General features: G+C 45.6%; 1 protein-coding gene across 1 annotated transcript; it reads left to right on the top strand.

Annotated features, from left to right (window-relative positions):
* Positions 1-3344: 3344 nt before the first annotated feature.
* Positions 3345-13348, top strand: s1pr4 (sphingosine-1-phosphate receptor 4). The gene is made up of 2 exons (XM_067968434.1): positions 3345-3593; positions 9264-13348. Exon 2 carries the CDS (start codon positions 9385-9387, stop codon positions 10483-10485), a length of 1101 nt encoding a protein of 366 aa, XP_067824535.1. The 5' UTR covers positions 3345-3593; positions 9264-9384; the 3' UTR covers positions 10486-13348.
* The last annotated feature ends 429 nt before the right edge of the window (positions 13349-13777 follow it).

The raw sequence follows: 13777 nt of genomic DNA, 5'->3' as shown, positions 1-13777 counted from the left end.
TAGGCCCGTTACAGTTGGCTTCACGCACCCTGGGTTCGGATGGAGAACAATAAAATCGGCCAGATTGCTATGTGATGATCGCTGCCGGAATTGGGCATGTTGCGAGGTGGTGGGGACAGCAGATGAGGGTGCGACTATGATGCATTAACCCGTGAGCATTCACTGTCAAAGCTCACACCTGAATATATAACGGATGATGGCCAGGGGGCACCCAGTGTGCGTGGGACCATTGCCCTGCAAGGGGGTTAATGTCTACTGAAGAGGAGGAGTGGTGGGGGCGGAGGGAGGGAGGAAATTGGCTGAGTGAGCAATAATTCAACAGAGATCAACACTTTGCTCCTCCGTCATATATGGTTTGTGAAGGGAGTAAACAGGAAGATCTCTTAACGCACATCTTTCTATCTTGTGTAAGAGGATTGATGTTCCTCAGTTGCTGCAACAAGGGTGCTGTTTACCAGATGTAGCGACTTCCCGCCAGCAGATCTTCACCTTCTCGAGCACTCAGCACCTCTTTTTTTTTACCACCCTCTTCTTTTTCTTCCCCGTCTCAGTTAAATTAATCTGCAGCATTCTCGCGGCAGGGATCGGACAGGATGGGCACGCGAGAGTGTGTTATCAGGGTGTAATTTGTGTGTGACGCTCTGACGCAGTACACCTTGAAAAGAAAATCCTTCCTCCAGACCTCTATCATTACATATTACATAGAATTACATAGAGTCTACAGCACAGAAACAGGCCTTTCGGCCCAACTGGTCTATGCCGGCGTTAATGCTCCACACGAGCCTTCTCCCACCTCTTGACCCCTCCCAGCAGAAGAACTTGTGGAGATCATCAGTAACCTTGCTCGTTCATTCTTCACCAAGTCTTCAGCCTCCTCTCCCAATGGCGCTGGCTCTGATTGATTGGACTTGTGCTGGTTGCCCTCAGGGAACGTACCCAAGGGGCCATTCTTCATTTGGGAGGCTAGATACTGAATGTTGGCAGGCTATCCACCCGTGAAGTGTATCGTAGCTGAACACAATCCTATCCTTATTCCACATCTGTACATGAGCACTCTCTGTTGTGGGGTCAATAGGCATCTGTCAGGAGTAGTGCCCTGGCTGATTCCTTCTAAGTGTCAAGAAATCACAGTGTCACATACAAATTGTACACTGACAACGCATAAACACCCACAGTTCACACTCATGGTGTCACACACATATTACACATTTAAAGTGGGATACAGAAATTTTGCACTCACATTGCACATTCACGATGTGCACTCACCATGCACATGAGCAGCAATGTGTACACTCATCATATACACTGAGTACACTCACATCAACACTCACCATACACACTGTGCACACACACATCAACACTCACCATACACACAGTGCACACTCACCATGCATATTGGATAGCTCTTTCTAGAGCTGGTACAGGCACGATGGGCCACTTCTGTGCTGTATCATTCTAAATGCAAGTTCCATACTCACTGTGTCTTGCACACACTGTACAATCACAGTGCACTCTCACATGCACACACATTGCACACTCGCTGTACACAGTACTGTGCATTCTCACACCACATCCCCATGATCTAGTGCTGGACTGCCACCGACTTTGCACTGAACCAGCATCTAGGAGCATGAGATCATTTTGTCAATGACCCCCCTGGTTTGTTGCCATCTCCCCGGCTTCCACTCAGCACCTCTCCACAATGGAGCAATCATCGTAATCACCAAACCAAAAGCACATCTCTGCTCCATAGAAAGACTTGCATTTATCTAGCGCCTTTCACTACCTCAAGACCTCCCAAAACACTTTACACCCAATTAAGTTCCTCAGGGCAGTGTCCTAGGCCCAACCATCTTCAGCTGCTTCATCAATGACCTTCCCTCCATCATAAGGTCAGAAATGGGGATGTTCGCTGATGATTGCACAGTGTTCAGTTCCATTTACAACCCCTCAAATAATGAAGCAGTCCGAGCCCGCATGCAGCAAGACCTGGAAAACATCCAGGCTTGGGCTGATAAGTGGCAAGTAACATTCGCGCCAGACAAGTGCCAGGCAATGACCATCTCCAACAAGAGAGAGTCTAACCACCTCCCCTTGACAAACAATGGCATTACCATCGCAGAATCCCCCACCATCAACATCCTGGGGATCACCATTGACCAGAAACTTAACTGGACTAGCCATATAAATACTGTGGCTACAAGAGCAGATCAGAGGCTGGGTATTCTGCGGCGAGTGACTCACCTCCTGACTCCCCAAAGCCTTTCCACCATTAACAAGGCACAAGTCAGGGGTGTGATGGAATACTCTCCACTTGCCTGGATGAGTGCAGCTCAAACAACACTCAAGAAGCTCAACACCATCCAGGACAAAGCAGCCCGCTTGATTGGCACTCCATCCACCACCCTAAACATTCACTCCCTTCACCACCGGCGCACAGTGGCTGCAGTGTGTACTAACCATAGGATGCACTGCAGCAACTCGCCAAGGCTTCTTCGACAGCACCTCCCAAACCCGCGACCTCTACTACCTCGAAGGACAAGAGCAGCAGGCACATGGGAACAACACCACCTGCACGTTCCCCTCCAAGTCACACACCATCCCGACTTGGAAATATATCGCCGTTCCTTCATCGTCGCTGGGTCAAAATCCTGGAACTCCCTTCCTAACAGCATTGTGAGAGAACTTTCACCATATGGACTGCAGCGGTTCAAGAAGGCGGCTCACCACCACCTTCTCAAGGGCAATTAGGGATGGGCAATAAATGCTGGCCTTGCCAGCGACGCCCACATCCCATGAACGAATAAAAAAAGTACTTTTTGAAGTGTAGTCACTGTTGTAATGTAGGAAACGCGGCAGCCAATTTGTGCACAGCAAGCTCCCACTAACAGCAATGAGATGTTTACCAGATCATCTGTTTTTTTAGTGATGTTGGTTGAGAGATAAATATCGGCCAGGACTCCAGGAAGAACTCCCTTCCTCTTCTTCGAAATAGTGCCATGGGATCTTTTACGTCCACCTGAGAGGGCAGACAGGGCCTCGGCTTAAAGATGGCACCTCCAACTGTGCAGAACTCCCTCAGTACTGCACTGGAGTGTCAGTTTTGTCGTCAAATCTCTAGAGTGGGACTTGAACCCTCGACCTTCTGACTCAGAGGCGAGAGTGCTACACATACTGCAGATGTTACAGCTCCAACACATTGTGCAACAATACCCATGCACATAAAGGCGTCTTCAAGAGAGGAGAGGAGAAAATTGAAGGGGGCAGGGGGAGAGGGGGGATTTCTCTCGGGGTGATCCAGCGCTCAATTAGGTTAAGATGACGTGGTCTGGAGGCGAGTTTGTTTCTTCCCTTGCACTGTGCTGCTTCACAAGATTCACATGCATGTGCTGCAGAGTCTTATCAGTTCGTTCAGTCTGCCGTGTCATCGAGGGTGGTGCAGTACCGATCAAAACAAGTCTGTTTGCAACTTCTGTAATTTGCTGAGACCATGTGCACAGTCAGGGCAGGCAGAGCGAGAGCGAGAGGCAGCTGCTGAAACAGGGCAAACTACAACTCAAGCGATGACAGGACAAGTCCACGGCATCAGCACAGTAAGTTCAATCTTTCCATAAGTACTTGCTGCACCATGCATAACCGAGAAGGTGCAAGCAGGATTGCTGCTGCCATTCTTAAATTTACTGCAACTCACACAGCAAAGGAAAAACTTTATTTAAAAGTGAGTTACATGCAGTATCGATACATCCAGCAGTTTGCATTGATAGGCACACCGTTCAGTTCAAATAATGTATATCAGTAACACTGCTCTGTAGTGTAGCATCTCTAATGTCTTCTGTATTACACTGTAAATACATATATTACAGGAACAGCGTAAAATCTATATAGTATGTATAATAATGGATTTGTGTCTGTATCTGAGGCTGAAAGAAAATATTTTTAAAGATTTAGACAGTTTTTTTCTTATTACTTATCTCTTTAAATATGCACCTTTGAAAAATCTACATGCTTCTATCATGAACATGGTAATTTTTTTGAAAAAGTTACATTTAGAAATACTGTGTGGGAATGAGTGTCAAGGGAGAGAGAGAAACAAAGTATTCTGCTCCCTCACCCTCTTCTATCTCTCTTCACTTCTCCTTCTCCCTCTCCTTTTCCCTTTCTCTTCACTCTCTCCCTATTCCATTCCCTCTATCTCCACTTTCCATTTCCTTTGTTCCCTCACTCCCCTCTACTCTCCCGCCCCTCTCTCTCCTGCCTCTCCTTTTCCCTTCCAATCTTCTCCCCGTCCCCCTTCTTTTTTCACTTTCCCCCTTTTCTGTCCCCTCCCTCCCCTTCCCTTCACCCCCCCTCCGCCCTGTCTTTCTCCTTTTCCCTGTCGCCCCTCCCTCTCCAATGCAAAATGACACTCAAGCTGTACTAAGGAAAACAGTACAAGTTCTCTTAAAAGGACAGCATCAGGGAATTAAAAAAAGTATTATTGAGGTATATTACCTCAGGACAATGGATCATCCCGGTGGAACTTAGCATCATCACTAGGCGCCTATGTGGTACGAGAGTGCGAGCACCGTGAGAGCAGGTTCCCCCACCGTTGGCTGCATGGATAACTATAACTGTCCCAACACGGCACTGTTCTCTTGGCAGCTTTTCAATGTCCCACCACCAGATTCACCGGCTCCGGTTCCACCTCACTAAATGTGGGGAGCCGGCTTTATCCGGTTTGTGGGACCTTGCTGTGCGCAAATTGGCTGCCGTGCATCCCTACATTATATAGGAGCATAGGGACAGGAGTTGGCCATTTAGCCCCTCGAGCCTGTTCCACCATTCAGTGAGATCTGTGGCCTAACTCGACATACCCACCTTAGCTCCATATCCCTTAATACCTTTGGTTAACAAAAATTTATCAATCTCAGATTTAAAATTGACAATTGAGCTAACATCAATTGCTGTTTGCGGAAGAAAATTCCAAACTTCTACCACCCTTTGCGTGTAGAAGTGTTTCTTAACTTCACTCCTGAAAGTCCTGGCTCTAATTTTTAGGCTATGTCCCTTTGTCCTCGACTCCCCATTACAACAGTGACTACGCTTCAAACAGTACTTCATTGTCTGTAAAGCACTTTGGGACGTCCTGAGGTCGTGAAAGGCGCTATATAAATGCAAGTCTTTCTCTCTTTAGCACCAATAGCATCCTGAGTTCAGCCGCAGCAGGAGCTGGCCAATTCCAGCACTCGGATTGAAATGGAGACCCATAAATATGTCCTCACATCATACGCAGCCGTAGAGGAACGGGGGTGAGGGAAGGGGGTTGAGAATCTCCCTATTCCCAGTCAGTGTTCTACGGAACACAGTGCTAACCGGAATGTCTCCTGACACCAGACACACAGCAGAAGCATCAAGGTGGAGCGCTCCCTAATCAGGTGATCCCAGCAACTTCAGCAAGACAATGCCAGCTGTTAAAGAGGAAGTTAAGTTATGCAATGCAACACATGGGGCTTGTATTTTAAATCCACCAGTCATGGTTACAGTATATAAAATAAATACGCACATTAGTGACGATTTGCTCTTGACAGAGGTTGTTGCAGTCCAAGTGCAGAAGTAGTATTTTTAAAACATCTGCGCTTCGTCATCCAGCTGTTGCGACATATTCCTTTTGGCAGCCTTCTGATGTTAGAAAAATATTAGGACAAACATATATTTCTTATCTTCCGTTGTAGCCTTTGGTGACAGCCATGGCTCAGTGGGGTAGCACACTTGCCTCTGAAGGTGGTAGGTTCAAGTCCCACTCCAGAGTCTTCAGCACATAATCCAGGCTTGCGCTCCCAGTGCCAGTACTGAGGGAGTGCTGTACTGTCAGAGATGCCGTCTTTCGGATGAGGCATTAAAACCGAGGCCCCATCTGCCCTCTCAGATGGATGTAAAAAAATCCCATGGCACTATTTCGAAAAAGAGCAGGGGAGTTCTCCATGGTGTCCTGTTCAATATTTATCCCTCAACCACCGTCTAAAACAGAGTATCTGGTCATTATCCCATTGCAGTTTGTGGGAGCTCGCTGTGCCCAAATTGGCTGCTGCGTTTCCTACATTACAACAGTGAGCACATTTCAAAAAGTACTTCATTGGCTGTAAAGCGCTTTGGGAGGTCCTGAGGTCGTGAAAGGCGCTATATAAATGCAGGTTCTTTCTTTCCGACTGCAACGTTTCACCTGTGTGTTTTGTTGCTGATCTTTTCCTGTTGCTAGGAGGTCCTGCTGTGAATCACCCAATCCCGAGGCTGAAGTTTTCCCTCGAGGCCCAACACAACTACGCAAACGTGCAATATTTTAACACCAGATGCTTCTGTTTCTTTTTATTCTGGTTATTTTTGGGTTTATTTTAAGCACTGGGCAAAATCTGCAATCAAATCGCAGTTTAGTATTTATACAACATGAGTCTGTGCACCGAAGCACAGATAAACAACAAAAAGAACTAAAAACCGACAAGGCATTTGTTAGAACTGCAGTTTTGGGCACCCCATTATAGAAAGGTCACTGGAGCCATGGAAAAAAACATAATACCAGGGATTAAGGTTTTTTTTTGCCTCTTCCAGGAGATGACATAGGGTTTCCAATTCTGTTTGGACATATTCCTGGAGGTTTCATCTGACCTCCAACTCCCCCACCCAGTCAAACAGCCTTTCTTTCCCATCTCCAACATTTTTATGACTAATAAGCAAAAAATGTTCAAAGAAAATGAAAAAAAATGGAAAGAGCAGGGGGACTGGGATGAATTGGATAGCTCTTTCAAAGAGCCGGCACAGGCACAATGGGCCGAATGGCCTCCTTCTGTGCCGCATCATTCTATGATTCTATAAAAACACACAATTGTTTCATAGAATTATAGAAAGTTACGGCACAGAAGGAGGCCATTCGGCCCATCGTGTCCGTGCCGGCCAATAAAGAGCTATCCAGCTTAATCCCACTTCCCAGCACTTGGTCCGCAGCCCTGTAGGTTACGCATTTCAAGTGCACATCCAAGTACTTTTTAAATGAGCTGAGGGTTTCTGCCTCTACCACCCTTTCAGGCAGTGAGTTCCAGACCCCCACCACCCTCTGGGTGAAAAGATTTCTCCTCAGCTCCCCTCTAATCCTTCTACCAATTACTTTAAATCTATGCCCCCTGGTCACTGACCCCTCTGCTAAGGGAAATAGGTCCTTCCTATCCACTCTATCTAGTCCCATCATAATTTTATTTACTTCAATTAAATCTCCCCTCAGCCTCCTTTGTTCCAAAGAAAACAACCCCAGCCTATCCAATCTTTCCTCATAGTTAAAATTCTCCAGTCCTGGCAACGTCCTCGTAAATCTCCTCTGTACCCTCTCTAGTGCAATCACATCTTTCCTGTAATGTGGTGACGGGAACTATACGCAGTCATCAAGCTGTGGCCTAACCAATGTTTTATACACTTCTAGCATAAAATCCCTGCTCTTATATTCTATGCCTCGGCTAATAAAGGAAAGTATCCCATATGCCTTTTTAACCACCTTATCTACCTGTCCTGCTAGCTCCAGGGATCTGTGGACATGCACTCCAAGGTCCCCTTGTTCCTCTACACCTCTCAGTATCCTCCCATTTATTGTGTACTTCCTTGCCTTGTTTGCCCTCCCCAAATGCATTAACTCACACTTCTCTGGATTGAATTCCATTTGCCACTTTTCTGCCCACCAGGTTTTCTCCTGAGTTGCTCGCAGCAGTGTCTAGGAGATTAATGTTTAATTCCTGAAGACTCCAGGACAATCCTGGAGGGTTGGCAACCCTAAGATGACATGGCTGCTGTTGGGTACGGGGTGTCTGATCATGATGCTTCATGCATCACTACTGTGTGGGGCAAGCTTGATGGTCTTTTCCTCCCTGTCATTTCCATATGTTCGTATGAGAGGATATAATTACGTCGAGGAGCTTAAAAAAAAATACTAGGAATAAAAACAGAAAATGCTCGAAACGCTCGGCAGGTCAGGCAGCATCTGTGGAGAGAAACGGAGCGAGCACTTCAGGTCGATGACCTTTCATCAGAACTGGAAGATGTTAGAGGTGAACAGCTTTTAATCAAGTACGGAGCCAGGGAAAAGGAGGTGTGGGGGAGGGGGGGCAGGGCAGGAACAAAAGGGAAAGGTCTATGATAGGGTGGAGGATAGTCAGATTAAATGACAAAATTGATGATGGTGCAGTGACGTTTCCAGCATTTTCCGTTTTTATTTCAGATTTCCAGCATCTGCAGTATTTTACTTTTGATATAAAAGAACTAGGGCTGTATTCTCTGGGGCAGAGAAGGTTAATGGGGTATCTAATAAAATGCTCTATTCCAGTCCGGCAATGCCTCGATTTTAAAATTCTCATCTTTGTTTTCAAATCGCTCCACGGCCTCGCCCCTCCCTATCTCCGTAACCTCCTCCAGTCCTGCTACCCTCCAAGGTCTCTGCGCTCCTCCAATTCTGGCCTCTTGCGCACCCCCGATTTTTATCGCTCCACCATTGGTAGCCGTGCTTCAGCTGCCAAGGCCCTAAGCTCTGGAATTACCTCCCTAAACCTCTGTGCCTCTCTCTCTCTTCCTTTAAGATGCTCCTTAAAACCTACTGCTTTAATAAAGCTTTTGGTCACCTATCCTAATATCTCCTTATGTGGCTCGGTGTCACATTTTGTCTCATTACGCTCCTGTGAAACGCCTTGCGATGTTTTACTACATTAAAGGCACTTTATAAATGCAAGTTGTTGTTCAAAGTTATGGAAGAGTTTGAGGGGGTAAATAGTGAAAGGATATTTCCAGTGTCCAGTGAATGGGTAAAAAGGAACATAGACTTAAGAGCCAATTTTAACTCTCTGGGAGTTGTGCGGGGCTTGGGGGGGGCAGGAGGGGAAGGGGCCGAGGTTGATGGCAAACCATCTGCATCCTGGCACTTCATAACATCCCACACTGGGAAGGCGGGAATTGTTTTAATCTGGTTTTTGGGTCTTTTGCTTTTCAATGGCAGATACATGCCAACCAGTAACAATGACTATGGTGGACTAGTGACTGTAACCCAATCATGGCAAGATTATCAGCAGCCAATTAGTAAATAATACAATCAGCATCAATATAGTGCAATTGCAATCCTGTAGCAGAATTGTACAAAATTATGAGGATCAATTATTAACACTTAACTATAATTGGTTTGATTTTTGTCCACATGGAGCAGAGACATTTGCTGTCAGTGAGTGAGTGGGGCGATAATACATTTCTTACTTTCTTTTCAGATTTTTTGAAATTAGAAAATTACGCTGGACGCCCTGTCCAACAAACTGGTTAACTTCAACAGAGGTTCAGGAACATTCAAAGTGCAATCATTGCTCCTCAGAGTCAGTGTTTCTTACCAAAATGAATAATATCAGTGAATGCCAGGCTTTCTTCGCCAGCCAACAAGTAAATATAATTCTGCTGCATTACAATCACACTGGGAAGCTGGAGAACAGGCGGTTACCCAGTGAGGGCATGGGAGCTGTCAGAATTATCTTCATGGCAGTCAGTTGCTTCATCGTCCTGGAGAACATGCTGGTCTTCTTGGCCATCCTGAACAACACTCGCTTCCGGAGCTGGGTTTACTACTGCATTGTCAACATCACCCTCTGCGACCTACTGACCGGCACCGTCTACATAGTGAACCTGTGCCTGTCGGGTGAAAAGACCTTTCACATCACCCCCACGCTCTGGTTCATTCGGGAAGGGGTCCTGTTCTTTGCCCTGGCCGCCTCGACATTCAGCCTGCTCATCACGGCGGTGGAGAGATATGCGACCATGGTCAAACCTCTACCGTATGCCTCGGCGCGCAAAACCTACCGTGTGTACGTCCTGATTGGAATATGCTGGGTGGTAGCTTCCCTCATAGGCCTTCTGCCGCTGCTGGGATGGAACTGCATTTGCAACTTTGATGACTGTTCTACCTTGCTGCCGTTGTACTCCAAGAGCTACATCCTCTTCTGCGTCGTGATGTTCAGCATCATCATAATCGGGATAGTGGCACTCTACAGTGGTATCTACCACCTTGTGAGGACCAGTGCTAATTCCGTGGCCTGCAGCAAAAGCAGGCAGAAGTCCGTGAGGCTGCTCAAGACTGTATTCATGATAGTCGGCGCCTTCGTGATCTGTTGGAGCCCCCTCTTTGTCCTTCTCCTTCTGGACGTCTTCTGTGACTCGCGTTGTGCGAATCTGCACAGCATGGAATGGACCATTGCGTTGGCTGTGGTCAACTCGGCCATCAACCCCATCATCTACTCATTTGGAAGCAAGGAGGTGAGGCGAGCTATTCTCAAGCTCCTGTGCTGCTGCTTCATCAAAGCCGGCACTCCCTTGCCTTTCCTGAGCAGGAGTGAGTCCGCTCTGGGGCCCTCCACCGACAGCTCCTACAGACTGAGGGAGAGTTTCCGAAATTCAAAACTGCTGAGTCCAAAGAAATCTTTGCCCAAGTTAGGAGAGCTATAGGCCATGTCTCGAGATTCAGAGCAGACATTACAGCTGGGAATTCCCTCGGAGCTCCTCCCGTTCCACCGGCATAACTTTGCCCCAAGTGTGGCATAAACACCATTAATGTGTTTAAACGGGGTCTCCCTTTCGGTGAAGTTACGGCAGCGGAGTGGGAGCAACTCCGAGGAGATTATCAGCCTATGTGACAATAGTGTCAGCCTGGCTCAGCTCTGAGTCAGGAGCTGGTGGGTTCAAACTCCACTCCAGAATCTGAGCACATAATCCAGGCTGATGCTCCGGTGCAGTACTGAGGGAGTGCTGCATTGTCGGAGGTGCCGTGTTTCGGATGAGACGTTAAACAAACCCTTGGAAACTTTGTCTTATAACGCGCCTTTGGAGGTTTTAATACCTTAAAGGCACAATATAAATGTAAGTTGTTGTTAGATTCCAGTGAAGAAGAGCAGAATAATTCTCCTGGTGTCCTGGCCAACAATCATTGGTCATTTATCTCACTGCTGTTTGTGCAATCTTTTGTGTGTAAATTGGCTGCCATGTTTGCCGACATAACAACGGAGAATATATTTTGAAATTAATTCATTAGCTGAGGACGTGAAAGGTGCTATATAAATGCAAGTTCTTTCTTATTATTGCTACCGTCGAAAGCACCACTGTTAAAATTCAGTTCATGTTCATCTCAGATAAATTCTTTCAACTATTGCTCTGTGTTTCTCAAAGCCCAGCAGAAAGGAATCATGTTTCCTTACACTATTGGTTTTATCTGGTAATTCAAATCTCAAGCAGATCGTTAAATGATGTTTTTTTAAACCGATGTAAACCACATTGGGAGCATCAGCCAACTGGAACACTCCGCTGGCTGGCACCAGTATTATATATGTATATATAGTCATAAAACTACGTAAGTGTTCAAACCCTGCGCTTTGCTCATTGCAGATAAATGCCAGTACGCTATCATACCATCACCTCGTGATGATGCTATTAACCCTGTAAAAAGTCCGGTTTGCACATGTTGAAGGACCCACAGTCTTTACGCTCGAAGAATGAGAGACGCACAATTGCAGTCCTTTTCATAGTAACATTAGGAACAGGAGTAGGCCATTCAGCACATTCGAGCCTGCTCCGTCATTCAATTAGATCACGGCTGATCTGCACTTCAGATCCATTTTCCCATCTTTGCTCCATATCCCTTGATACTGTTCCCCAACAGAAATAAATCGATCTCAATCTTGAAAGCTCCAATTGTCTTCCCGTATCCCCAACGACTGATGCCGTATGAGGGTGTTGCAATTTTGTTCTTGGGTCATAACATGTTTTGACACAAAGTGAATTACAACATCCCAGTGTTTGTTGGAAATATTTGACAAACACTTTCAGGAAGACTGCCCCTTTCACCATATGACCTCACAAAGTTACTTGATAAAGATTTAACAAACCATATCTTTTTGTTTTGACGATGGGTTGCTGTGATGGTTGAGGCACTTTATCTTTTAAAATGGGAAGTCTTGCCAATGAAAGATATGTCAGTTAAACATTGGCCTGGGAAGGGAGAATGAGCCCATTTAAAATGGAAAACAAACCATACTGTGCTGGAGACTTGAGTCCAATCCATTCCACGGAATAAAGTTGGGAAGCTCCACTTACTTATGCATTTAAGGGAAAGCTAGATAAACACACGAAGAACAAAGGAATTGAAGGTTATGCTGATAGGGTTAGATGAAGAGGGGTGGGAGGAGGCTCGTGTGGAGCATAAACACCAGCATGGATCAGTTGGGCCGAATGGCCTGTTTCTGTGCTGTAGATTCTATGTAATTCTATGATGGCTGTTCATTAAAAGATTGAGACTGCTGCAAACTCATTTCATTTAGAGGCCCCTAACAACCATTTTCTTACTCTGGGCTAGACACAACCTAGAGAAGGATCATATGTTTATAAATGGCCCGGGTGCTGAAATATCAGTAAAATATATATTACTTTGCAAAAGTGACAAAACATTGGATATAACTCAGAATATCTACTAAATGTGAGTCATCGATTTTGTATTTTTAGAGATATATACTCTGCCCATTTACATGTCAATCCTTTGATATCAAACTAACTAAACACAGATGCATTTTAAAATGAGCCATTTACATTTTTTTCCCTCATTCATTGTGTCATGTGTGACATTGATGATTAATAAAAGTCGTTGGGTCAAAATCCTGGAACTCCCTGCCTAACAGCACTGTGGGAGAACCTTCACCACACGGACAGCAGCGGTTCAAGAAGGCGGCTCACCACCACCTTCTCAAGGGCGACTAGGGATGGGCAATAAATGCTGGCCAGCGACGCCCACATTAATCATTTTTTAAAAAATGTTTTTTTTAAACAATTGATGACTTTTCCAAGATGACCGTTCACCTGAGAACTTGCAAACGTGTCAACGTTATTTTAGAGAACGAAAGGTCTCGGCTGTTTTATCACAGCTTGTGTTACAGCCAAGCTCTGTTGAAGTGTTCACTGTTATACAGCAGTGCAACTTGATACAGCTTGTCATGGAAAAGCAAACATATCCGAATGTCAAGATTTTCCCTGAAGTGCTGGAACTGCGTCTTGAGATATTAATGGGGTGTGCTGATGGATTAATGGTAGATGTTGAAGTACTGGTGGAGTATGTCGAAGTACTAATGCAAGATGTCAAAGTACTAATGCAAGATGTCAAAGTACTAATGGAAGATGTCAAAGTATTACTGGAGTATATTTTCTCTACAAAATGAATTTATTGCACAACACAATTGCACTCATATTTCTATTAAACCTCCTCAAACTGTGCATAAATTGTTATCAGTTTTCAAACTGTGAATAAATGTTTTTGAATGTAATCAAAGTGATGCTGTTGTTGATTTAATCTTCCACCACCACCGATGAGATGCGCTGTGCACAATTCTAGGGATTCATTAACATTCACTGTGATCTGAATAAGAAGATAAGAACATAAGAAATAGGAGCAGGAGTCGGCCATACGGCCCCTCGAGCCTGCTCCGCCATTCAATCAGATCATGGCTGATCTTCAACCTCAGCTCCACTTTCCCGCCCTACCCCCATATCCCTTGATTCCCCTAGAGTCCAAAAATCGATCTCAGCCTTGAATACACTCAATGACTGAGCATCCACAGCCGTCTGGGGTAGACAATTCCAAATATTCACAACCCTCTGAGTGAAGAAATTCCTCCTCATCTCAGTCTTAAATGGCCGACCCCTTATTCTGAGACTATGCGTCCTAGTTCTAAACGCTCCAGCCAGGGGAAACAATCAA

This window comes from Heptranchias perlo, chromosome 29 (genome assembly GCF_035084215.1).
Source record: "Heptranchias perlo isolate sHepPer1 chromosome 29, sHepPer1.hap1, whole genome shotgun sequence".
Lineage (NCBI taxonomy): Eukaryota > Metazoa > Chordata > Chondrichthyes > Hexanchiformes > Hexanchidae > Heptranchias > Heptranchias perlo.
This window is presented reverse-complemented; position numbering and strand designations above follow the sequence as displayed.

Excerpts from the sequence above, each read along its gene's own strand:
- s1pr4 (XM_067968434.1), top strand. The coding sequence starts at position 9,385 with ATGAATAATATCAGTGAATGCCAGGCTTTCTTCGCCAGCCAACAAGTA.